Raw genomic sequence first — 25987 nt, forward strand, 5'->3', positions numbered from 1 at the left:
ATGAAGCCACCAGTGACATGCTTTGCTCCCTACTCTCCACCTGCTATCAGGGACTGGAGAATCACCACTCCCCTCTTTGTTCCTTTGGCTACAAGAGCCTGAACTCCTTATCAAAGAAACAGCTTTGTTTTTCAATCAAACTGAAAACAGTGTAAATATGATACTGTATTTAATCCAAATATATTGGTATTCCTGTTTCCATCATTTTTTTTTTAAACCAGTCTCTTCTGAGACAGTGAAACATCAGTAGGAAAATCGTTAGCCAATAAAACAGATGATGCAAAATCATAGCTTCAACAAAATAAAAATAGCATTTATTTTTACGAAGTTAGGATTTCAGCACAGCAAGTTACGATCCACCAAATGTGGAAGTCTACAGTTGTCCTACTTGAGTAACCCTTACAGTTTTACACAAATGTCTCCTTACTCTTCTTCAAAAGAAGATACCACGTTTTTGGCCAACTAAAATTGTATCATATTATACAAAACAGTTCTTTTAAGATAACATCCATGGTTATTTCTTAGCATAAGTGATTTTCATTGCATGGGATGGAGTAATCTTGAACCCCTGAAGAGCATCACGAGCAGCTCCCGCCTGTCCCTCATTTTCAAACTCCACAAAAGCAATGTCATGTCTCCCAGGCACTAAACGTACTTCTTTGAATCCAGGGAACCTTTAAAACAAAGGAGAAGTCAGTCAGATAAGATTACATTGATTTATATTGGATGGTAAATCTCTCAAGCAACTGTTAAGCCTTATCATAAGCACCCAATACTATAACATTCAGTCACTACTAGTAACACATTTAAAAGTAGCGCAGTAGTTCTCATTTGTAAGGAAATGAGAAGCTACTTGACTAGTGAACAAAGTGGCAGAGAAACTCAATCACAGCAAGGCATTCTCTACACTGCAGTTATCATATCTGCAGCAGCATGAGGTTACATGGTCATTGGTCCATTATGTGTGAGGCATTAGGGCAAAAACATCAAGCAAGCAAAGTCAGGATGTCATACTATTCTGATAGACCATCATATGGAGCTTTCTTCCCATGACACAGGGATCCTAGGAAGGATGTTTTCCATCTCCTCCCCACTCTCCACACTTTCCTGCTTCCCCTGAGGGAACATGGTACTTCCATTCTCTTCAATCCCTATGCTGCATTGGATGAGACCAAGAATGGCTCCACTGAAATTCCAAGATTCCCCAAGAACTACATATCCAGACCCAAAGCAGCAAATGTGGAGTATCATTGCTATAGTAGATTAATACTTTAAAGTTATTTAAGTAACATTTCCTATTCCTGGACCACAGTACAGCAAAGACTATCATTACAATTTCATATAGATTATAACCCCATGTGCAAGTGCTTATAACTGTAAATTGTCCCTTAATTGCTGAAACTTTCCAAAATCAATCTCAACCCAGTAGTGAATTTTCTGAGCAGATGGAGTAAATTCATGTAACCATTTAAGTTATTTAGAAAGTGAGAAAATGGAGGGGAGGAACAAACAAACAGTGTCACTGTAAGACAAATGAGAATGGAAAACAGACAAATTATTCATGAGCAAAACAAAGTTCGGAGCACACCCCAAGTCTCAGAAAGCATGTACAATACTTTCAATTCAGTCTCAGCTTTCATTTGTTTAAAAATGAAGTGTTTAGCTGTTATGGTTGCAAAGAAAGCCTTCAAAACAAGAAACAAAATTAAAATGATGCAGCGACATCTGCCTGCGTTTGCAGAGAGCCTGAAATAAGAGGACCAAGATGTGAAATTCCCCATTAATTTCACTGAATGCTAACTCAAATACCAATGACAGTTTAAAAATGTTAATATTTATTGTATAAGAACGGAGGAGGATCATATTATGAAGCTCTATAACATGCCCAAGACAGTGGGTTGTATATTCCTGGGGCCACATAAAAGACTAGCCAGGATGAGAAAGATTTATTTGGTAAGATAAGTTGACCTTAAAAACCAAATGATGGTTGCAAGGAGAATGAAAGTTGGTTTATCTTCCCAAAGGTGGAGCTGAGTTTCCAAAAGTTTGCAATTGACTTAAATCATATAACGTCTATACTCATTTCTGTGACTGTGGAGTCTTTCACCTCAAAGTCACTAGCTTGAACTCTAACCCAGATTGGTTGCGAGTCATAACCATCTGATAGGTATAGGTGGTCTACATGAATTGAGCTAGATCCTAATGTTGTATGCAGTGCTGTTGTAGCTGTGTGGGTCACAGGATATTAGAGAGACAAGGTACGTGAGGTAATATCTTTTATTGGATCAACTGCTACTGGTGAGAGACACAAGCTTTCGAGCTTACACAGAACTCTTCTTCAGGTCTGACCTGAAACTTGTCCCTCTCACCAAGAGAAGCTGGTCCAATAAAAGGTATTACACCTCACCCACCTTGTCTCTCTAGTTCCTAATAGGCAGGTGTCCATATTAAAGAGCACCACAATTTACATGGCTGTATTTTCAGCAGTAAGGCCAAGGATTAACTGGACCCAAGACTGAACTCTCATATTGTTAAGTATCCCCTACAGGTCAGGGCTGATGAAAACCTGTGTGTGCATATAATGGAGAATGAAAGGAGAAAAAAATTTTATATACACAACTTACTGATTAAATAGCATAGACAGCATCATCTCATTTGTCTCTTCTGGCAAGTTATTAAGGAAGAGTATATAGTTTGGTGGATTATCAGGCACCTACAATAACAGAAGAACATAATTCAATAAGTCATGCAAAATAGAAATAGCACTCATCTACTTTCTTTATACTTCCACTGAAACTACTGGAGAGAAACTAACATACTGTTAATGTTCCTCATAAGACTGGTTTAGACTGCAGTCACTTATTGGCTAAACTGTATCTTTCACAATCCCTTTAGTACATTTTTAAATTGGTCCATTTTCTCTGCTATCAGTGTTAGTAGGTTATTAGTATAATATCAAGAGATGCAGTAAGTTGGGGGACAGAGGTATTTCAAATTCATTTACCGTAAGCATGTAGAACTGCTAATTTTAAAAAGGCATAAATATCTAAAAAGATAGTTGACCATGTCAGTTGTCACTTCCATAGAATTACCAGCTTTGAACAGCATGCTGTAGTAAAGTCGAGGGAGTAACCATTCTATTTGAAGATATGTAAGATATGTAAACTTTCTAATGTTGCTTCAGTGGCCCACTGAATATCCACTGCTATAGACAGATTTGCTGATACTTTGCATATAGCAGTTCAGTACCTTCTCACGTGAACAGGGATCAGCAAAGTATCTCTACTTTATTTGGCTTTAGTATAATTAGGTAATTCCCTTCAGCTGAGAAGAATAAGCCAGGTGTTACAACTAGTTACAAAGTCAGCAACTTCGAAGGGAGAAGGCTGTACAGAGACCTGAACATTCAGCATTGTCAGTTACACTTTTCTGGCCATGCTTCTTATGAAGATATATATTAAATTCCTCAACTGCAGAGAGGGGACAACAATTCCAACAAAGACACGGGGTCCAATTCTCGATCCTTGCAATTGGCACAAGAACTTGGGGGGGGGGGGGGGAGAGGAAGAGAGAGAGAGCGCGCGCGCACAAAAATAGCTTTCCGCAATTTTTGGCCTCTTTGAATTCTTGGCCATGTTAAGGGGCCTACTCAACTCCCAATCTAAGTGAGAGCAGCCTTGAGGCAGCTCAAACACATACAGCTGCCTGAGGTCATCTGGAGGTGCTCTGGCCACACCGCCTCTATTCTCCAATACACCCTCTACATTAAGGGACTATTCAGAGGACAACATATAGGTGCTCGGACAGTTCTATAGCATCCAATAAAATCCCATATACTGGGGGTATTCTCCAGAGGCTGTTTCTTCCCCCTTTATCCCACTGGAATTGTGAAATAAAGGAACTGGGGAAAAAATAAAGATCAGGCCTGAAGTTTGTAATAGCAGCTGTCTCTCCATACATGCCAGTTAAGGGTGGGTGGGTGTGTAACACAAAATTCAGAGCACGTACACAGAACTCATTCTATGTACTGCAGAAATTCCCCACCAAAGTCCAATTTAAAACAATTCTAAACTAGTCAAATGCGCTTTTTTAAATACTGGAGTTTTATTGTATAACACAAATATTAAATGATGTTTGTTTAGTGCTCTCTCTTCCTGCTAATTCTCAACACAGAGAAAGTAATGGCAGGAATACATAAACTAATAAGAATTACCTGTTGATTCTGTGACGAAGTCCCTTGGACATTCAAAGAATTCTGTGTTGTTCCCTGGGAGATTAAACACAGTTAGAAAAACATGATTTTACCAAAAATCAGCAATGAAAAGTTTTCTATAATTTTCAATTTGAAAGCATATATCCATTTAGTTTTCAAGGAGCCTGAGAGAGCATCTTAATCCTAACCAACCCTTCAATCTTAAGTCACTGTTTCCTAAACTGTGGTCCATGGATGGTTTATAGTTTGCAGAATAGTTGCTGGTGGGAAACATGAAGCCACTGGGTTTTAAACCCCCACCAGACTGCTGGAGAAGACACAGCCATTAGGTCGGAATAGATTCTAAAGGTGAATCGGTAGATATGGCAAACTATTGTATTCCATCTGCCTCCTGAAAAGGTGGATTCCACAGACAGGGAAAAAATATTTTTTCCAGTGTTTCTAAACATGGCTCTGTTGAAGACAGCACTACATGCTTTCTGACTGAGGTACAGATAAATCCATAAACTTCTCCGGCACAAATTCAAAATCAATATTTGAGTTCTTTAAATGATTTCAAAATGGTGGCAAAGTTAAGGCAACAAAAGCTCTACAACACCTACCAAAACTCTTATCTACAGAATTTACTGTTTATTCTTAATTTGGGTGTTTTCCATTATACAGGCATTAGTAAACTGCTCCAGTGCAGACCACCTCTTAATGGAGATACTGTCTTATGGGCCAACTCCATTCCCATCTGCGATTGCATGGACCAGCTCCCCTCCCATTTGTTATTGCATAATGCTTAGGTGCAACTACAGCAATTATTACACACTGCAGAGTAATATTGTGAAAGTATTTGTGTATTTTTACTGAACGTTAAAGATCAGCAAGTAATCTCTGAAAAAAGTTAATCACACTTCCTACTTTTGTTCATTTTGTCTTCCCTCAGATATCTTCTGTTTCTCTCAGCTGGAAAGTAAGACAAGCAGCCCCATGTGACCAACCACTTCTCCACAGACCATTAGCAAGTGGTCTGGGGATCACTAGTAGTCCGCAGACTATGTTTTGGGTACTGCTAGTACTACTACTGCTTAAAGTCTGAGTTTATAAGCCCAGAAGGGACCATCATGATCATCGAAACATGTTTATGTAATTGGAGTTGGACCCAATTTTGGGGTAATTGGGGAGAAATTACTTATTTGTTTTCTATATCAGAAGATAAAGAATTTTGATTGTTACATTGTTGATCTGACTATGCACTGGTATGAGGGGTCCGACTTGTCCTGCACCTTCTCAGTTCCTTCTTACTAGCTAACTCTGACAGAGAGGCAAAAGGGTGGATCATGGAATGGACATGAGCAACATATCTCAGAGAAAACAGTTACAGAAAGGTTAGTAATTTCACCCCACTCCTCCCCCTAGGGCGTTTGCTCATTTCCATTCCCCATTAGGTGACTCCCAAGCGTTACCTGAAGAGGTGGGCTTGGAGTTCATGGACATGCAGATTGCAACACTGCTCTACCAAACTTGGCATCAGCCCTAGCCTGCTGGGTGATGGTGTAGTTGGAAGGAGAAAGTATGTACCGACGACCAGGTCTCTGCTCTGCAGATGTCTCGGATTGGGATCTGAGCCAGAAACACCACTCGTGAAGCCTGAGCTCTCATGAATGGGTTGTCAAGATGGCAGGAGGTAGGACACCTGCCTGCTCATAGCACATATGAATGCAGGAAGGGATCCAGTATGAAAAACTGTGTGGACCGAAACCATTAGGCCTTTCATCTTGTCTGCTACTGCCAACAAGAGCTGAATAGATTTATGGAACAGTTTGGTTCTCTCAATGTAGAAGCCACGGTGCATCTCTCAATTTAAAAGGCCAGGAGACACCACTCCTCCATATTCTTGTGCAGTTTTGGGAAGAAAACAGGCAGGAAAATAGCCTGGTTACTATGAAACTGCGAGACCACCTTTGGGAGGAACGCTGGGTGGGGGCACAGTTGAACCTTGTCCTTAAGGAACACCATATACAGGGGTTCTGACATAAGGGTCCTGATTTCTGAGATCCTCCTGGCCGAGTAACTGCTACCAGGAAGGTGACCTTCCAGGAGAGATAAGACAGAGGGCACGATGCCAGCGGCTCAAAGGGTAGGCCCAGGAGTCTTGACAGGACCAGCTTTAGGGTGGGATAGGTTCACGAATTTGAGGGTAAAGTCTCCCTAATCCCTTGAATATGTAAATGGACATCTCATGTGAGAAGACCAACCTACCGTCCATGAGAGGATGGAAGGCTGAGATTGCTACTAGATGCGCCTTGACCGATGAAATAGCTAGGCCCTATTTCAGATAAAGCAGGTATTCTAGTACTGATGGGAGGAGTGACTGAGTTGGTGAGAGGCCTCATTGGGAAGACCACACCGAGAAACAATTCCACTTGGCTAGTGGAGTCACTGTAGTAGATGGTTTCCTACTATCTAGCAAGACCTGGTGGACTTGTTCTGAACAGGCCATCACTGCTGGATTCAACCATGGATCATCCATGCAGTCAGGTGGAGGGCCTTGAGGTTCAGGTGGAGCCAACAGCCATGATCTTGCAAGATCAGGTCTGGGAGGGGCAGGAGCAACAATAGGGTTGCTACTTACAGATCCAGTAGGGTGCCGAACGAACCAATGTTGGTGCGGCCATGCAGGAGCTAATAAGAATAACCCTTGCTTTATCTCGCTTGACTTTCAGAAGGACCTTGTGTACCAGAGGAATGAGGGGGGAAAACGCGTAGAACAGAAGCTTTGTCTACAGGAGTAGGAAGGCATCTGAGAGAGCACCTGTGCTATGACCATGCAGAGAGCAAAACTGCTGACATTCCCTGTTCTGCTTGGTTGTGAACAGGTCTACATGAGGAAACGCCTCAGCTGGAAGATGGATCTGGTTACGCCAGGGTGAAGAGACCACTCATGGTGAGGGGAGAAAGACCTGCTGAGATGATCTCTGAGTGTTCCAGGCTCCCGGAAGGTAGGAAGCTTCAAGGTGGATGGAGTGTTTCACGCAGAAGTCCCACAGACGAATGGCCTCTTGAGAGAGTGGCGCAATACACTCCTCTGTTGATGTAAAACGTGGCTGCCATGTTGTCCATGAGCACTCATAACTCTGCCTGCATTCTGGGGTAAGAACACCTGGTACACGAGGCAGGCCGCTCTGAGCTCTGAGGTTTATATGCAAGGAGAGCTCCTCCTGGGACCACAGGCCTTAAGGTGCTTGAGGTAAGCCCCCAACCTAGACTGGATATGTCCAAAATTAGGGATACTGCTGTTTGGGGAGCGACAAAGGAAACACCCACACCCCCTGATCGGGGATCCCTCCACCAGTCGAGAGAGGCAAGGACTGGGGCAGGAACGGTAAGCACTGAGTCCAGCCAAACCTGAAGAGGTCTGATGCAAAGTCTTCCGTGCTGTACCACATAAATGCACGTGGCATGTGACCTAAAAGTTTGAGGCAAAAATGGGCTGTCATGACAGGGTTGGCCTTGACCTTTGATATCAGAGCCGACATTGTCTAGAAGCTAGCCTCCGGGAGGAAGACTCTGGCCTAGGCAGAATCGAGCACTGCACCGACGAACTCTATCCTCTGGATGGGGATGACGAGTTTACTTTTGCTCATTTATCAATAGGCCCAGGACTCTGAAGATAGGTTGGACCAAATTGATGCTGGCTTTCATCTGGGCCTTGGACCAACCAGTCGTTGAGGCAAGGGTAGACTCAAATGTCTTGCCTTGCAAGGAAGGCTGCCATCGCCACCATGCATTTTCTGAAAACCCAAGGGACTGCCAACAGGCCAAAGGAAAGGCCAGTGAATTGGTAGTGGGTCTGGTTTACAATGAATCTGAGGAACCTTCTGTGGCCCTGGAAAATGAAGACGTAGAAATAAATGTTTTTCAAATTGAGGGCAGTGTACCAGTCCCCTGGATCTGTCCGGGGGGGCGGGGGGGGGGGGGGAAGAGAGAGATAAAGGAGGTCAGGGAAACTATGCGGATCTCAGCTACTTGAGATAACTATTGAGGCAACGCAGGTCTAGGATGGATCGAAGACCACCTTTGGGATTAGGAAACAGCAGGAGTAAAATCCTTTCCTTCAAGTCCTGAGGCACCTCCTCTACAGCCGCTTCCCACAGGAGGGCTTGCACCTCCTGGATTAGAAGTTGCTCGTGAGAAGTGTCCCTGAAGATGGATGGGTATGGGAGGGGCGGTGTGTGTGTGATAAAATTTCCTCCATCCTACTCAGCACCGAACAGTCCAAGATGAGGGACCATGCTGGACTGAAATAGGAGAGTCGGTCTGAAAACAAAGGGGGGGGGGGGAGAACAGGATATGGTATGGGAACTGATATAATGCACTTGGGCACCCCTTCAAAAGTATGAAGCCCCAAGCAGAAGATATCTGTGCAATGAAGCCGAGGTGAAAGGGGGGCGCTTGCCTACGCTTATAAGCCCTGCTGTTTTTCTTAAACGGGTCTTGGTGAGGCAGCAGAGCCAAGAAGCAGACCAGTGGCTGAGGTCTGAAATACTTCACTGAAGGTGTGGGGATTAGAGGCCCAGGAATCTGAGGGTAGCCCTGGAATCTTTCAGGCCATGGAGTTTTGCATCTGTTCGGAAAAGAGGGAAGTTCCCTCAAATAGAAGGTCCTGAATGGACTGCTGAACCTCCGGTGGCAGCCCTAAAGATTGGAGCCAAGAGCATCTTCTCATGACCACCACTGATGCCATTGTTTTGGCCGCCATATCAGTTGCATCTAGGGCAGCCTGGAGAGAGGCCTTGGCTATAGTCTTCCCTTCCTCCACCAGGGTGGGGAACTCTTACCTGGACTCTTGGGGCAGCAACTCCTTGAATTCTGACTTGCAATCCCAGATGTTATAGTCATACCTGCCAAGCAAGGCCTGCTGATTGGAGATGTGGAGCAGTAATTCACCAGCAGAATAAATCTTTCTACCAAATGGGTCCAGCTTCTTTGAGTCCTTTGGCCTTCCTCTTCTTCTGCACTAACCACTCATGCAGGCCTAAGTCCTGAGCATCGGTGTTGGGCTTGGTACCAGAGTGTACAGAGAAGGGGCCCTTCTCTCAGACGCCACCGAGTACAAACAGCTGAAAGGTGGTCCCAGTATCTGGGGGAAGTCCATGGATTCTACTGGACCCGCATACACTACTGACCTCTGAGCCAGGAGGCTATAGGGGGCACGCGCACTGAGATCCAACAGGATGTAGGCCAAATACTGGTAACGGTTCCTTGGTTGGGTGCATGACTCTGACGATAAGTTAGCTTGGGGAGACCATGGGGTGGGAGTACCCCTTGCTTCCTCCAGCCAGCGCCGCTGGTTCAGGGATCAGTGCCAGAGAGGGGAAGTCTTCACCAACAAACAGCAGTTTCCCTCTGGGTCAGTACCAGAGGACCTGCTGCCAGGCAGGGGCCTAGGGAAACAGGCTCCTTTCTGCTAGATGATCTCACCGGTGTCAGAACTTGCCCCGCTGGGATTGGTGGTGCCATGGGAGTCATCAGGTCCCTAGCCGCTGGAAAGACCTCTGGGGTGGACAGCACCACAGTCCTGCTGGTGCCACAATGTCCACCCCCCCCCCCCCCCGGTGTTGGTGGATGGCCCTGCATCAGACTCAACGGAACCTGCGAGAGGGCGGAGTTGATGGTGCCACTTGCAGAGCAGGGACAGTGGAGTAGCCTGATGTAGATTGCACTCCACTTTTGTCCCTCCTCAGCTCCAAGGAGCATCCCCTCTCAGACTACTGTTTCTTGTACTACTTCCTCGGCACCAGTGAAGGGGAATGGTACCGAGAAACAGGCTGTCGGAAGAGCATTCCACACCGATGCCGAGGTACTCGGTGCCAAGTCCAACTGGCTCGACTCCTACCCCTGTCTAAGTGTGACTTCCATCAGGATGGACCTTAGTCTGGCCTCCGTGTCCCTTTTTGTACAAGGCTTGAACTGGCAGCAGACATGGCAATGCTCTCGCACATGAGCCTCTCACAGACACTTCAGACATCTGGAGTGCAGGTCAGTCACCGGAGGCACAGGGTTTAAAGCCCAGAGACAGGGGCATGCCTGGTCGCAGGGGAAGAGGATGCCCCTGTAAACAGCTATGGGACCTAACTTTATACACTATTACTAAACGAAATAAATTTAAGGTAACTAAACTTGCGAAGAAAGGAGGGTATAACAGCACCACTCGATGAACTCTTTGCCAAGGCAAGAGGAGATGTTCGAGCGACCGTCATGGATGGTAAAAAGGAACTGAGAGGGTGTGGGGCCTGCTAGGCCCCTTATACTGACGCATGAATGCGCGGCATCAGATGGCGCTAGAGCTGGCTGGATGGATACCATCAAGGGGAAAATCTGCAGCAACCACACGCACACTCTCACTCTTAACATGGAATGGACATGAGCAAGCACTCAAAGAACTGTTGCGTTAGAAAGGACACTCTACAATTTGCATTGGCATAAAAGGTCTAGGCTGCTCAAAAAAAAAAAAAAAAATTATGAATGGTTACCCTTAAACTGTTTCACTTTTAAACTGATCAGTTTTCTAGTTTTAATATTTTTACAAAAATATTTGCAATTTAAGATTCTCTCTGGGATTTATAGTGAATAACCAATGGATATTCACCAAAACAGAGGGAGTTGATACTTTCCAAAAAGGGAAGTTCATTGAAAGTTTTCACAGTTTGAATACCTTAACATTGTGTTAGGGTGGAAAAAACAAAAAACACAGTAACAGCTAATATTCTTTGCTGAAGAAAGAACGACAGACAGTGACAAATTGAGACTTCATCCACTACGTGGATAGGCAAAATGAACAGATTCCAAAAGTTTGTCATTTTAGTAACTAAATTGAACTGGATTCTTAACAGTTTGGGGGCCTTTGCACTCAAGATTCCTTGCAACTTTGTCTAATGATTAATATGAGTCCATTAAACTTTTACATTAAAACAAATTTGGCACAGTTTACAGGAAGCACATTAGTATCTTACGTACATTCCCCCAAAATACAATCCTCCTTGTTAAAACTATAGGTAAATATCCCATTAAAGGAGTTTGTTCCATGCAGAAAAAACCCTTCAAACTTGTTCTAGAAGTCAGGAATCTTGTTTTGGTTTACACCAGGGGTAGGCAACCTATGGCACGCCTGCCGAAAGCGGCACATGAGCTGCTTTGCAGTGGCACTCTCACTGCCCGAGTCCTGGCCACCGGTCCGGGGGGCTCTGCATTTTAATTTAATTTTAAATGAATATTCTTAAACATTTTAAAAACCTTATTTACTTTACATACAACAATAGTTTAGTTATATATTATAGACTTATAGAAAGAAACCTTCTAAAAACGTTAAAATGTATTACTGGCACGCGAAACCTTAAATGGGAGTGAATAAATGAAGACTCGGCACAGCACTTCTGAAAGGTTGATGACCCCTGGTTTACACAGTCCACTTACCTGACCAAGCTTTTTATTTGCTGCATTAGCTGACTGCTCCAGAGATTTAGCCTTTTTCTTTTCTTTCCTCTTTTCCTTATCAGCAAATGTACCGCGCATTTTGGAAATCACATCAGAATCTGTTTTTGCATACTGAATGCGCTGTTTAAACAAGAAAACAGAACATTTTATAGTTCATTATGCTGAACAGCTTGCACTAGCCTCATTAAGGCCCCAAATATCTAGCCAAACACTGGAATTCCTACAAGAATTTCTTACATTAAAAACTGTAATAGAAACTACCCACAGAATATGCTGAATTCACCAATTAATTCTGAGCACTCACTACAAAAGCGTCTTTTGTTTAAAACATGCAAAAGATAGAAGAGGTTGATGGAGGATGGTTAAACAAACACGTAAGTATCCAAGAAGGTTTATAAACTAGTCACAGCGGAACTTTAAGAGAACAAAAAAAAAAATAAGAATGAAATACAGGAATAGTGTGAAATATAGGACAATTCTCTTTTATATGAAAGCTACTATGCTGCAATCAGTTCAAATTCATATCCCCAGGCATGGATTAGAGCAGTGGTTCTCAACCTATTTACCATTGTGGGCCACATCCAATACTACCTATATGGCCCTGAGGATGTCACAGGGGCCGCAGCTGTATGCTGGCTAGGCTGCAGGCTGAGAACCAACCACTGGATTAGAGCAACTGGAAGGAGATGGTCACTATGACATAACTTTCTTTACTGCCAGTAATAAAGGAGAGGAAACACTTGAGGCAGGACTCTAGCAGTAGACACAGTAAAAGGAAGGCAAAACCACCACTAAGGATGCAAGACACTGAAAAGGGGCAAAAGAAAAGGGGCGTCAATAGCATTTTAGTAGAGAGATGGTTCATGTGATAACTGCACAGAAGAGAGGAAGTTATGTAGACCAGTTCCCATCCCATTCCCAATTACTGAACATCCCTATGGCAATTAAAGCAAGTACTTGGAAAAGTAATTATAAAAAAATACTGGGGCTGACAATCAGTTAACTCACACGATTAACTCAAAAAAATTAATTGCGATTAATCGCAGTTTTAATTGCATTGTTAAACATAGAATACCAATTGAAATGTATTGAATATTTTGGATGTTTTATTTTTTCTACCTTTTCATATATATTGTATTCTGTGTTCTAATTTAAATCAAAGTGTGTATTATTTTTTTATTACAAATATGTGCAATGTAAAAATGATAAAGAAATAGTATTTTTCAATTCACCTCATACAAGTACTGTAGTGCAACCTTTGTCATGAGAGTGCAACTTACAAATGTAGACTTTTTTGTTACATAACTGCACTCAAAAACAAATTGTAAAACTTCAGAGTCTACAAGTCCACTCAGCCCTACTTCTTGTTTGTCTGAGCGATTGGCTGAACAAGTTTGTTTACATTTACAGGAGATAATGCTGCCCGCTTCTTGTTTACAATGTCACCTGAAAGTGAGAATATGCATTCTCAGGGCACTGTTGTAGCCAGCGTTGCAAGCTATTTACATGCCAAATGCACTAAAGATTCATATGTCCCTTCATGCTTCAACCACCATTTCAGGGGAAATGCATCCCTGCTGATGAGGGTTCTGCTTGATAACAATCCAAAGCAGTGAGGACCAATGCATGTTCGTTTTCATTATCTCAGTCAGATACCACCAGCAGAGGTTGATTTTTCTTTTTGGTGGTTCAGGTTCTGTAGTTTCCGCATCCGAGTGTTGCTCTTTTAAAACTTCTGAAAGCATGCTCCACACCTTGTCCCTCTCAGATTCTGGAAGGTGCTTCAGATTCTTAAACCTGGGTAGAGTGCTATAGCTATCTTTAGAAATCTCACACTGGTATCTTCTTTGCATTTTGTGAAATCTGCAGTGCAAGTGTTCTTAAAATGAACAACATGTGCTGGGTCATCATCTGAGACTGCTATAACACGAAATAGATGGCAAAATGCAGGTAAAACAGAGCAGGGGACATAATTCTCCCCATGGAGTTCAGTCAAAATTTAATTAACACTTTATTTTTAATGCGTGTCATCAGCATGGAAGCATGTCCTCTGGAATGATGGCCAAAGCATGAAGGGTCATACAAATGTTTAGCATATCTGGCACGTAAATACCTTGCAATGCCGGCTACAAAAGTACATGCAAATGCCTGTTCTCACTTTCTGGTGACATTGTAAATAAGAAGAGGACAGTTAACTCAAGAGAGTAACACAAAACAAATTAATTAGATTAAAAAAATTAGTCATGATTACAGTTTTAATCGTACTGTTAAACAATAATCGAATACCAATTTACATTTATTATAAATATTTTTGGATGTTTTTCTACATTTTCAAATATATATTTCAATTACAACACAGAATACAAAGTGTACAGTGCTCACTTTATATTATTTTTTATTACAAATACTTTCACAGCAAGAAAGATAAAAGAAAATTGAAAAATACCTCATACGAGTACTGGAGTGCAATCTCTATTTTGTAAGTTGCTCTTTCATATGTAGAATTTGTTTTTTTTTTTTTAAAAACTACACAAAAACAAAACTGTGTAAAACTTGAGCACCTACAAGTCCACTCAGTCCTACTTCTTGTTCAGCCAATCACTAAGACAAACAAGCTTGCTTACATTTACAGGAGATAATGCTGCCCAATTCTCATTTACAAGGTCATCTGAAAGTGAGTACAGGCATTCGCACTACACTGTTGTAGCCAGAGTTGCAAGGTATTTATATGCCAAATATGCTCAACATCCGTATGCCCCTTCATGCTTCGACCACCATTCCACAGGACATGCTTCCATGCTGATGACACGTGTTAAAAATAAAGTGTTAATTACATTTGTGACTGAACTCCGTGGGGAATAATTGTATGTCTCCCACTCCGTGGTTTTACCCACATTCTGCCATATATTTCATGTTACGGGTGGTCTCAGAGGACAACCCAGCATATGTTGTTCGATTTAAGAACACTTTGCGTTTTGTCAAATCTGCAGTGAGAGAAGGAACCAATAGGAGATTTCTAAAGATAGCAAGAGCATTCAACCCAAGGTTTAAGAATCTGAAGTGCCTTCCAAAATCTGAGAGGGATGAGTTGAGGAAAATACGGTCCAAAGTCCTAAAAGAGCAACACTCTGATGAAGAAATTAATGGAGATATCCTATCTCCTAGAACTGGAAGGGACCTTGAAAGGTCATCGAGTCCAGCCTCCTGCCTTCACTAGCAGGACCAAGTACTTATTTTGCCCCAGATCCCTAAGTGGCCCCCTCAAGGATTGAACTCACAACCCTGGGTTTAGCAGACCAATGCTCAAACCACTGAGCTATCCCTCCCCCCATCTGAACCACCAAAAAAGAAAAATCAACCTTCTGCTGGCATCTGACTCAGATGATGAAAATGAACATGCGTTGGTCCACACGGCTTTGGATAGTTATTGAGCGGAACCCATCATCAGCATTGAAGCATTTCTCAACACATGAATTTTTGAAGTGTTCAGCTGAACAGGATGGATGAAGTATCTCTTTTAGATCTTTTTAGTTTGGAGAATTCAGAGATGTACCACAGGTGTCTAAGCATCTGTTTTTCTGCTAGACTATAAAATTTCATAAATATCTGGCTATTCCCACATCATGCACAGATGAATTCTACTGGTTCTCTCCCCCATATGGAGAAGGTGGATGCAGACAGAGTGGCAAGCTATTGCAAAGTGTTCCACACACAGCAAAGACAACTGTTTGTGCGTACTATATTAAAAATTTCTCTGTACAGAGAGTTTCCTTGTTTGCGTGTTCCTCCACACTACAAAAAAATAGGTGGAAGACACATGCAAATCAAGATTTCTAGGCTCACCAACACAGGAAAAAAAGCACTCTCACACACAAAACCACTGAAGGACTACTCATGTGCATAGTTATACAATGTGCAAATAGTTGTATCCAGCATTATCATCTTATACAAATTCTTCTGAACTTTATTTTGTAATCCTGAAGAGCGTAACATTTTCAGTATTAGCAATATTTATTATGAAGTAGAAATATTATGACATAACATTGAACAATTAAGAATGCTTAATTTCAACATAAGTGAATGTAGCCAAATGTTATGGCATCACTACACAAACTTGACTTATACAAGACAAAAAACAAAAGGCAAACTGGAGGCATTTAAATGGGTGACAAAGTTCCTCCTCTATCTTGGTGGGTCCTGCGCTTATTGGCGGATTTTCTTGCCTCAGAGATTCACCATGTGGGTTGGGGAACAGCCCAGAGACCTTCCCCTTTGGAAGAACCCACAGTCCAGGTCAATTGGGAGGTTTGGGGGGAAACTGGGCCTGCCCTCTACTCCAGGTTCCAGCCCAGGACCCTGTGGACTGCAGCTGTCTATAGTGCCTCCTGTAACAGCTGCATGACAGCTACAACTCCCTGGGCTACTTCCCCATGGCCTCCTCCAAACACCTTCCTTATTCTCACCACAGCACCTTCCTCCTGGTGTCTGATAAGGCTTGTGCTCTTCAGTCCTCCAGCAACACACCCTTTCACTCTCAGCTCCTTGCGCCTCTTGCTCCCAGCTCCTCACACTCGCACCACAAACTGAAGTGAGCTCCTTTTTAAAACCCAGGTGCCCTGATTAGCCTGCCTTAATTGATTCTAGACACTTCTTAATTGGCTCCAGGTGCCCTAATTGGCCTGCCTGCCTTAACAGGTTCTAGCAGGTTCCTGATTACTCTAGTGCAGCCCCTGCTCTGGTCACTCAGGGAACAGAAAACTACTCATCCAGTGAGCAGTATATTTGCCCTCTACCAGACTCCTGTACCCCACTGGTCTGGGTCTGTCACAAATGCCATACAATTTTACTCCGCCACAGAAAAATTATTGAAAGCCTTCATTTAGAAAACATACAAAATTTAGACTTCTAATTTAAAAAATGTAAAGTAGTATGATGTTGGAGTAAAGCAGTCTTATCTGAAAACTAAGCACATTGCCCCTCAAACATGCATGAATATATATGTTCACACAGAGAAAAACATGACATCAATGAAAAATAAATAGCAGACACACCCTAGATAGAAAAATACAGAAACTGATAGAAAACTGATTCCCAGTTGCAAAATACTGTACTGTCCTAGTGCCATAAAAAAAAAAAAAAAAAAAAAAGAGAGAGACTTACCATTGGTTTGCCGTAAAATGGAAAACCTTGTAACTGTCTCAAAGCATTGGTGGATGATCCAAGTTCTTTAAATATGACAAAGGCCTGTCCTCTCATTTTCATAGTCTTTAAAGCCACAATGTCTACTACATGACCAAACTGTGAGAACAGCGCATACAACGATCTCTTCAGTTCTGTTGAGAGCATAGAAAAACCATTACTGCATATAGGTTGGATATGTCACTGTGCTTTTATAAAAGTTATCCTATCCTCAAATAACATGAAGTTACAACTCTGAAAAATACATATAACATGCTACTCTACTTTACTCATATAACGTCAGAGCCAAAGCTATAAACCAAAGCCATAACACTCATATTAGGGTAATAAGTGATGTGGGGTTTTTTATTATTATTATTATTATTATTATTATTGATTCAAGCACATTATTAATTAAAATCAGTCAGGTGATAGCATTAAGAGATTTTTTTCCATGTCTGTCTTGCTTAACCAGTTCTTTCAAGAATTAAATGTGAATTGGAATAGGCTTTCTGGATCATCAGCCCATCCCACTGAATGATGACAGTCATTTTCATTATCTTAAGACAGTCTTAGAAGTAGGTGCAAAGTCTAGTCTTAAACATATCCAGTTAACCTATGTTCATCCCCCTGCACTGAACACTTATTCTATTGCCTCACTGTTCTTGTATTTAAGATACATACTTCAGTACTTTCACTCCATGCATCTGAAGAAGTGAGGTTTTTTTTTTAACCGACAAAAGCTTATGTCCAAATAACTCTGTTAGGGTAGGTCTACACTTACCCGGTAGTTCGGCGGCAAGCAAATTGAACTTCTGGGTTTGCTTATTGCATCTTGTCTGGACGAGATAAGTCGATCCCGGAAGTGCTCGCCATCGACTGCGGTACTCCAGCTCAGCGAGAGGAGTACGCGAAGTCGACGGGGGAGCCTGCCTGCCGCGTCTGGACCGAGGTAAGTTTGAACTAAGGTACTTCGAACTTCAGCTACGTGAATAACGTAGCTGAAGTTGCGTACCTTAGTTCGAATTGGGGGGTTAGTGTAGACCTGCCCTTGGTCTTTAAGGTGCCACCAGATTCCTTGTTGTTTTTTGTGGATACAGACTAATATGGCTACCCCCGATACTTGAAACTTCAGCAACTGAAGTATGTTGTTTTGTCATTGCTGAAGTCTGACAATAACAGTTCATCATGATTCTTTTATGTTTTTCTTTTCAAAAAAGGTAAACAAAAATTATCTGACATGAATCATATTACTTTAGGGACCATAACAAGTCATGCAAGAGAAGCTGAGAGAAAACATACTCTTAGAGACAATATCTGTAAGCAAAGACCAAGAAATCAGATGCATATGGCCATATAAATTGCTTTTTATGTGAAGATTCTCTTAAAGTTACGTCATGAAAGTCTCCCTTTAAAAGGAATGCTCTCCTGTACACTATGGTAATGGAAAGATATAGGTATAAAAGCTGTATTCTAAATGCAATTTGCAGTTTTACCCTTCAAAGACTATAATCAAGTATCTTCCACAATGCCAACCTTCTGGTTTATTGGGAATATAGTGTGTGCTATAAATGAAAGCTAGGCTTAATTTGCCCACTGGAACATTCAAACACATCATCATGTAATGTGCATTGTATAATACTGCAAGGTAACCCAAGAACCTCAATGTTAACTGGCAAGGAGGTACAAAGGATTACAAGAATCTCCTGATTCTGGTATGCATATTCTGATTCACTTAAGAATATCACGTGGGGTCTCAAATGAAAGCCAGTGTCATGCTGGTCATCGATATCATTGTGAAAATATAGATACCATGGGGGGGGGGGAGAAAGGGGGGAGAGTCTCTCCACCCCAAATACACCAAAAAAATTTGTTACCTACAGCCAGGCACTCAGATACCACAGAATATGCTCCAAGAAAAGTCCAGGACATACATTTGAACACTCTCAGAACCGCCTTCACCAAACAAGGATGCTCCACCAGAGAAGCAGATAGCATCATATAATAGACCACCCAAACACGCCAAGAGAATCTGCTTCAATACAGAAATAAAACCCCCTCTGACTGTACACCCCTACTTGCCACCTACCACCTCACACTTGAACCCATACAGGGTATCAAACAACTACAACCCATACTTTATGGGAACCACATCCTGAAAAAAAACTTTCCTGAACCCTCCTCTTCAAGCTTATCATCAGAAACAAGCTCCCCACAAACAAGGACACACCAACTCAAAGTGGTACCAGACCCTGTCAGAGCAACAGATGCAAAACCTTCAGATGTAAAACCTTCAAATGTACCTCCGCTGCTAGAGTGATCAACACCCTCCACTACACACCTTTCAAGATCCATACGTCCTACATGTACCTATCACAACATGTGGTGTACCTTCTCTGATGCACTAATTGCCTCAATAGTTACTATATGGGTGAAGCTAGACAATCACTAGGCTCTTGAATGAACTCACACGGGAAAATGATAAAAGACAAACACCATGTCACCTGTGGGTGAACCCTTTGTGAAAACTCTGACCTTATCCTCAAAAGAAACCTGCACACTTTCAAAAGACAAGCCCAAGAGCTTAAATTCACAACTTTGCTAGACACTAAAAATCATGGACTGAATAGAGACACTGGATGTATGGCTTATTCCAACAATCTATAATCCATTAACTCCCCCCCTACCTGCCTCCCCTTCTCTTCCTTTTCCCCCTATGATTAGAGAGGTGCTAAAGAGTTACTTCACGTTGAACAAATCTCTTGTTTACTGTTTGCAAGGTGGAACAGATGGTTTAGTGTATTTAGCTGTGCCACTCTGAGGGCTTGTCTTCATGTACCGTGCTACAGAGCTTTAGTGAAGATTCAACTACACTGACGTAATAGCTTCTCCAGTCAGCATAGTTAATCCATCTCACTGGTGGAGGTGATAGCTATCTCAATGAGAGACGCTCTTGATTTTTCACACCCTTGAGCAACATAGTTATACCAAGATAGGTCTGTAGTAAGGACCTGGCCTTAGTTCAGGTCTGGAAAATGTACAAGAGCTCTGGCAGGGCTTGAAAACTTGTCTCTCTCAGCAACAGCTCCAATAAAACATATTACTCACTCTCTTTGTCTCTAATATATCCAGGGACCGACACAGCTACATCATCACTGAATACAAATGAAGGATTGCAAGAAAGAATTTCAGAAAACTAAAAGGAAGAGAAACACAGTAGGGTCACAGAACCTTATCTGGAGGAACACGTCAAAGGTGTTTGCTTTATTATATTTTGGGGCAGAAAAGACGCCTAGGCATCCTTCATAGAGAAAGAAAAAGAACAGCACTCTTGCTCTATGAAAAAGGGGTCTCAAGTAGAGTTGGCTAAAAATGTTGGAGAGAATCCCGCGTGAGATCAGCTTCTTTAGATACGAGAGTAACTTGTTAGATTAGTCTCTAGAAAGCATGTCATGATTTTGTTTTATAATTAACCATTTGTTTCCAATATTCTTACTATTACTCAAATTTGTTCTTTGATAATAAACATTCTTTTTTTCACTAGAAGTATATCTAAGGCAGGGGTTCTCAAACTGGGGGTTATGATGTGGGGGTTTGCGAGTTATCAGCCTCCACCCCCCCAAACCCTGCTATGTCTCCAGCATTTATAATAGTGTTAAATATTTTTTTTAAGTGTTTTTAATTTATGAGGGGGGTCGCACTCAGAGGCTTGCTGTGTGAAAGGGGTCACCAGTGCAAAAAAGTTTGAGAACCACTGATCTAAGGTCTGTGGTGTTAAGCAAAGTGATGTTTTCTGTTGAATTTTACAAGCTGGGATGTACTGTTCCCTGGGGAATAGCAGGCCTGGTCATTTTATGAGTGTTCAATGGATAAGAGGCTAGACTGGGGTAGTCTGTTTTTTGTCAAGGTCCAAATTTCTTGGTCAAGATATAGTCAAGTCCAGACTCCAGAATTTAAAAAAAACACACACAAAACAAAAAAACCCCAACAATGATAAGTAAATAAAAAAATATTTTTGAGTCCGTTCAAAAGCATCTGGTGGTCTGGATTTGGCCCACAGTCCATCTATTGACTACCCCGGGCTAGACACTACAGGGAACACTCCAAGGACTTGGGGGTTGGTGTGTGCCTATAGCTACACATACAGAGAGAGCAAGGCCTTCACGGTGGGCAGGGGGGTTGGCGGAGGCCCTAGAAGTTAGTGATTGTGCTGCCAGAGGCAGTTGGTTTCAGGGAGCTGAGCCACAGCAAGCCCAAACAAGACTGCTTTACGCTAAGGGCAGGTAATGGTTAGGTGCCTCACAACCCGGGGTATTTCTTGCACGAGAATGCTACATGCTCAGGTCTGAGACACTCAGGTTTATTAATTCAAACCTTTATTTGAACCTAAAGTATGGCTTTTGATTACAATTACTATTAAAGAAAAAACAGACGCATACAGAAAAACAAAATGGCCAGTTTCCTTCTGGGGCACAGGCAATCACAATGGATTTCTCCTACGAAGCTCTGTCTATCGCTTACAATCTACATCATATTATACATATCCAAATTACATATTCATTAGTTCTCTTCCAATCATCATAAAGTGTTATGACTATCACATATCTTATGCAACTCATACAATATGCATGTGTAAACTGGCATAACTTTTGCCATCCTTGCTATTTTCATGTTATTTCTCTTTTCTAATTCGTTAATTACCACTTCTCACACACTGGTGACCAGGGATCCTAATTTTCCAGTGATTAAAAAAAAAAAAAAAAAAAAAAGAGTAATCTGTGTTTTTCCATAGATAAAATGAAACACTGAACTTTAGTTTTCCTAGCCACAATATATATAGGTATCAGTTGAACACAATGTTTTATTGATATATTTTCAATTTTTAAGCTGACAGCCAGAGCCCCGCTGCCCGGGGCTGACAGCCAAAGCCCTACCTATTGTCTGATAGAATTGGTACTGGGGCAAGATCCAATAATCAGAATTCCACTGAGTATGTTTTTTTTTTGTTTTTTTTAAACAAAATGTAAAAACTAAAAATTCTCTGTAAAAACACAAATTATGTGGTTTTCAATGGCAAGCAGATTTCTAAGATCTCTGCTGATCACGCATGCTTGACCAGACCACTTTTACCCTTTACTCTATATTAAGGATTGTTTCTCTAACTGGCTCTTGGCAGCACATTGTGTGTCCCCATTGTCCTGTTTCTCTAGTTTTTCCTACTTGGCTTTCCTGACAATGTTCAATATCCCATTGGGAGATTTAAGAATCATGGAGACTTGGAAACAATGTACCTTACTATATAGTGCACTATGTTTGTTTGAGGGGGGTTTTTTAAATCCACTCTCTGATCCTCGCATTACTGTGGGGCAAACTTTGGGACTCAATTTTCGCAGACATTTAGAGCACCACTTTACAGCAGTACTAAATTTGAATGTATACTGGTAACTAGTTACACTGGTTGCTATCAATTCTAAAATATACTTTTAGTTTCATTTACATTTTTATACCAATACACATCTCCATATGGAGGATCCCAAAACACATCACCTGGCTGCCAGGTTCCATTAGATTGGATACCACCTGGGTTTCTATTACCACAGTTATTTCACTGGGTTTAGTTACACAATAATTCCACATTGTTTACATCCCAGAAAGGAGTGCGCATATGAAAAAAGAATTACCACTACTTTTGGAAAACCACATCCAGACCACCACCAGAGGCTGATCCGATAACCCACTACTCATAAGTACTGCAGTATCAATAAAGTCAGTAGAATCACTTGTATTATAAAGGACTATTCATGTAAGTATGGGTTTGCAAGACTGGAGCCATGAGTCTCAATCTGAAGATAAATGTAAGATTCAGTGGGACTACCCACACAACTAAAATTACTCACATTCATAAGGATTTGTAGAATTGGACCCTAAGATGATAAACAAAAGAAAGCCAGAAACTTTAAAAAAAAAAAAAAAAAAACCACCCAAATATGCATTAAGACTTACACTTCGTTCTGGAGTTACCAATTTTAACTCCTTCCCCATTGGCAGTAGTTAAGCATAGAGATCTTAATTTATATTTTCTGACTGCTTTGGTTGTAATTATTTATTTGTATTACAGTAGTACCTAGAGATCAAAACAGATTGGGATTCCATTGGGCTAGGCATAGCACAAACGTGCTGATGTTACAAGATTGCTAATGACATTTTATGTCTAGATTATACTTCTAGAAGATAGAATAGTATATTTTTACTGAAATAGTTTTCCCAACACACTGATGAAAAATATGAACTTTAAATTATTCATACCGTCTTTTTTAATGTTGTCATTTATATTATTGATGTAAATGGTATGGTTCGGTCTGATATCCATCTTCTAACTTGCTTATATAACAGCCTGGAAAAAAGAGAAACAAGCACAATGTGTTAAAACTACTTACATTTATGAAGATGAATTCATAATAATAATAATAGAGTTTTTGTTTGTTTAGGTCAAACAAGTGTTTCCTGGATCAGGCTATATAAAACAGGATCAGAACGGTCTCACTCAACAGTGAAAAGGAAGCACTTTCTATCACACAGGTTTTAAAACTATACACTTTTCATATACTAACAAAGGTCCATCACCTCTGAAGGTACAGAAAGATATAACCTACTATAGGGACCCAAGTCACTGAGAAAGCACCAACCTCTGTGTGGGCAGGAGTTGTACCATGATCATCCCCACACAGCTCTTTCACTGCCCTTTTAATCAATAACGCTCTGAAGTGTTTATGGTCCCTATCGCCTCGTATATAAACATCGATACCCCCCACTGCACCACAGAGCCAGCCCCTCCAACCGCAGCTCCCCTCATACACCGACCACAGCCAGACCCCCTCCCTCACGCGCCCAGCCGCCCCCGCCCCAGCTGCCCCAAACCCGGTTCTGGGGAATTCACAGCTCGTGGCTATTTTGGGCCAATCCCGACCGCGGCTAGGTGAGCCCGCCCGCCCGCGCAGGCTCAGCGCTCCTGTCCCCAGAGGGAAGAGCCCCAGATGCCTCCCCGGACACAGGCCCCGGGTCCCTCGCGCCGCATCTCCCAGGAGAGGAGCAGACGGGGGACAAACCCTTCCCTCACCCGGCTCCACGCGCCTTCCCACCGTTCCCAGCGCCGCACTCCGCGCCCTGACGCATGACCTCACGTAATCAGGCAGAAGAGTCGAGCTGATGCACAATCGATATATCGCGCACCCAATCATCGATGCGCTCTTCTCCCTCTTCCTTCCTCCCCTAGCGCACGTGTGCGCCTTAACAAGGGCGGGGCGGGAGAGGAGGCCTGAGTGCAATGGCGGTTCCTGCGTCTCCACACGTGCCTGTGGGGATCACTCACCGCACAGCAAGTGGGGCTCACGCGGTCAAGGCTTGGGTGCAGCAAGACTCCAACCCCCGTCAGGGCCAGTAGGGGGGGGCCTGCTGCCGGCCCAGGCTCTGCCTCCGGGTGGGTCCTATGGGTGGTGTTGCTCCCTGCCTGCCCAGACCCTGTTGTGCTTCGCCCATCACCTGCCCTCCAACCTCATCGGGGCACAGCCTCGCTGCTAGGGCTGTCACGGAGGTCGGTGGGTCAGTTCCCTAGAGAAGCCGATTGAGACATGCACAGCTGCCGGGTGTGGAAGAACAGGTTGGGATAGGGCTGCTGGACCAGGCTAGGGTGAACAGGAGCCAGCCTGCCACGTGGTGCTGCTGTGAAAAGGGCTGATACCACTCCGAGGTATTTTAGGAGGAGTATTGAATGTAGGACATGTCCTGCTCTATTGGCACTAGGGCAGCCCCAGCTACAGTACTATGCCTGATTCTGTGTGCGACACTGTAGGACAGATGTGGATAAATTGGAGAGTCCAAAGGAGAGCAACAAAAATGATAAAAGGTTTAGAAAACCTGACCCATGAGAAAAGGTTAAGAAACTGGACATGTTTAGTCCTTGCTCCACAGCTTTATGGAGTTTCAAATAGGCCCAGTGTGTCTATTATCCCCCTTTGGTCATTTAAAATTCAGGTATTTAGTTTTAGGTCACATGCCTGTTCCTAGTCATGTGCCCTACCGCAAATTGCACATATGGCTTCATGGCAACAGACAAGGGAGCCCCAGGATCAGGAAAGGACTTGGCTTTCAGCACTTGTTAGATGGAAAAACCTGAGAGATATCTGCAGGGACCAGGAGCTGGTTGTGAGGGAAGCATCAGCTGGGGAGAAAGATGATGCCTCCATGGGATGGTGATACTGTTATGGGTTGCTTTGCATCTTCGTTAATGGAAGTCCTGAGTGGAGCTGTGTTGTTGTATGGAAGGGGATTCCACCTTTCCTGGCTGGTGGATTGGTTATAATCCCCAGCATATAGTGAGATATTGTGCTCTGTGGATAACTGAGGGTACATTTTTACTTACATGTATATTTTAGACAGGGCATCTAGGGTGCCCAGAGTCTGGGAACCCGCGATGCACAGCCTTTGCTGTAGATGTGCTACAAAAATAAATCTCACTTGCTGCACTCCACCTATTGCGTATGGGAATTCAGTGGGGTTTGGGAAAACTTACTGCGGCGGTTGAGTGTGTGCAGAACTGGGGCCTAAGACTGTAACCTCCTCGAGGCAGGGGTCTGCAGCGGGTCTTTGTCACCGCCAGCAAGCAGCGCCGGTTCTGCGGCCCGAGCGAGGCTGCCGCAGCCAGGGAAGGGTGCGGGCTCAGCATTGCAACGGCAAGTGCGAGAGCAGCACTCCGCTCGGCGACCCGAGAGGGCAGGAGGACCCCAAGCTGCCGCTTCCGGGAGAGGCGCTGCCCCGTGCCCGTGGGTCCATGACCCGCCCCCCGGGATAGCCTCGGAACGGACCGGTCCGCAGGGACCAGTCTCGGGCCGCTCCTGAGAGATCCCCTCCAGCCCCGCCCACTCCGCACGAGCCGCTCCTTCTGAGGGCGGGGCCGGTAGCCGGCTGACTGTGCTCGCTGTAACGTAGCGGACTTGGAGTTTCTGGTGCTCGCAGCGAAAGCCCCGCCTCGCAAGATGGCTGCGCCAGCCCCACCCATCACCTCGCGCAGACATCGCCTTCGGCCCCGGCCGACAAGCGCGCGCGGGAGAGGCGGTC

The 25987-nt window shown here is 43.2% G+C and overlaps 1 protein-coding gene across 3 annotated transcripts; it reads right to left on the reverse strand.

The window, feature by feature from the left end:
* Positions 1-288: 288 nt before the first annotated feature.
* Positions 289-25750, reverse strand: SNRPB2 (small nuclear ribonucleoprotein polypeptide B2). 3 transcript variants are annotated; one of them, XM_034764255.1, is made up of 7 exons: positions 23991-24078; positions 23180-23267; positions 16856-17028; positions 11675-11815; positions 4214-4267; positions 2625-2713; positions 289-674 (listed from the first exon to the last, which is right to left on the reverse strand). In XM_034764255.1, the coding sequence occupies exons 2-7, from the start codon at positions 23241-23243 to the stop codon at positions 515-517; spliced, it is 681 nt and encodes a 226-aa protein (XP_034620146.1). In that variant the 5' UTR covers positions 23244-23267; positions 23991-24078; the 3' UTR covers positions 289-514. The 3 variants fall into 3 exon arrangements, with proteins under 3 accessions (XP_034620146.1, XP_034620144.1, XP_034620145.1); XM_034764253.1 differs by lacking the exon at positions 23991-24078 and adding an exon at positions 25443-25750 and having other exon boundaries at positions 515-674; XM_034764254.1 differs by lacking the exon at positions 23991-24078 and adding an exon at positions 23560-23689 and having other exon boundaries at positions 515-674.
* Between the last annotated feature and the right edge of the window lie 237 nt (positions 25751-25987).

This window comes from Trachemys scripta, chromosome 3, assembly GCF_013100865.1.
Source record: "Trachemys scripta elegans isolate TJP31775 chromosome 3, CAS_Tse_1.0, whole genome shotgun sequence".
NCBI lineage: Eukaryota > Metazoa > Chordata > Testudines > Emydidae > Trachemys > Trachemys scripta.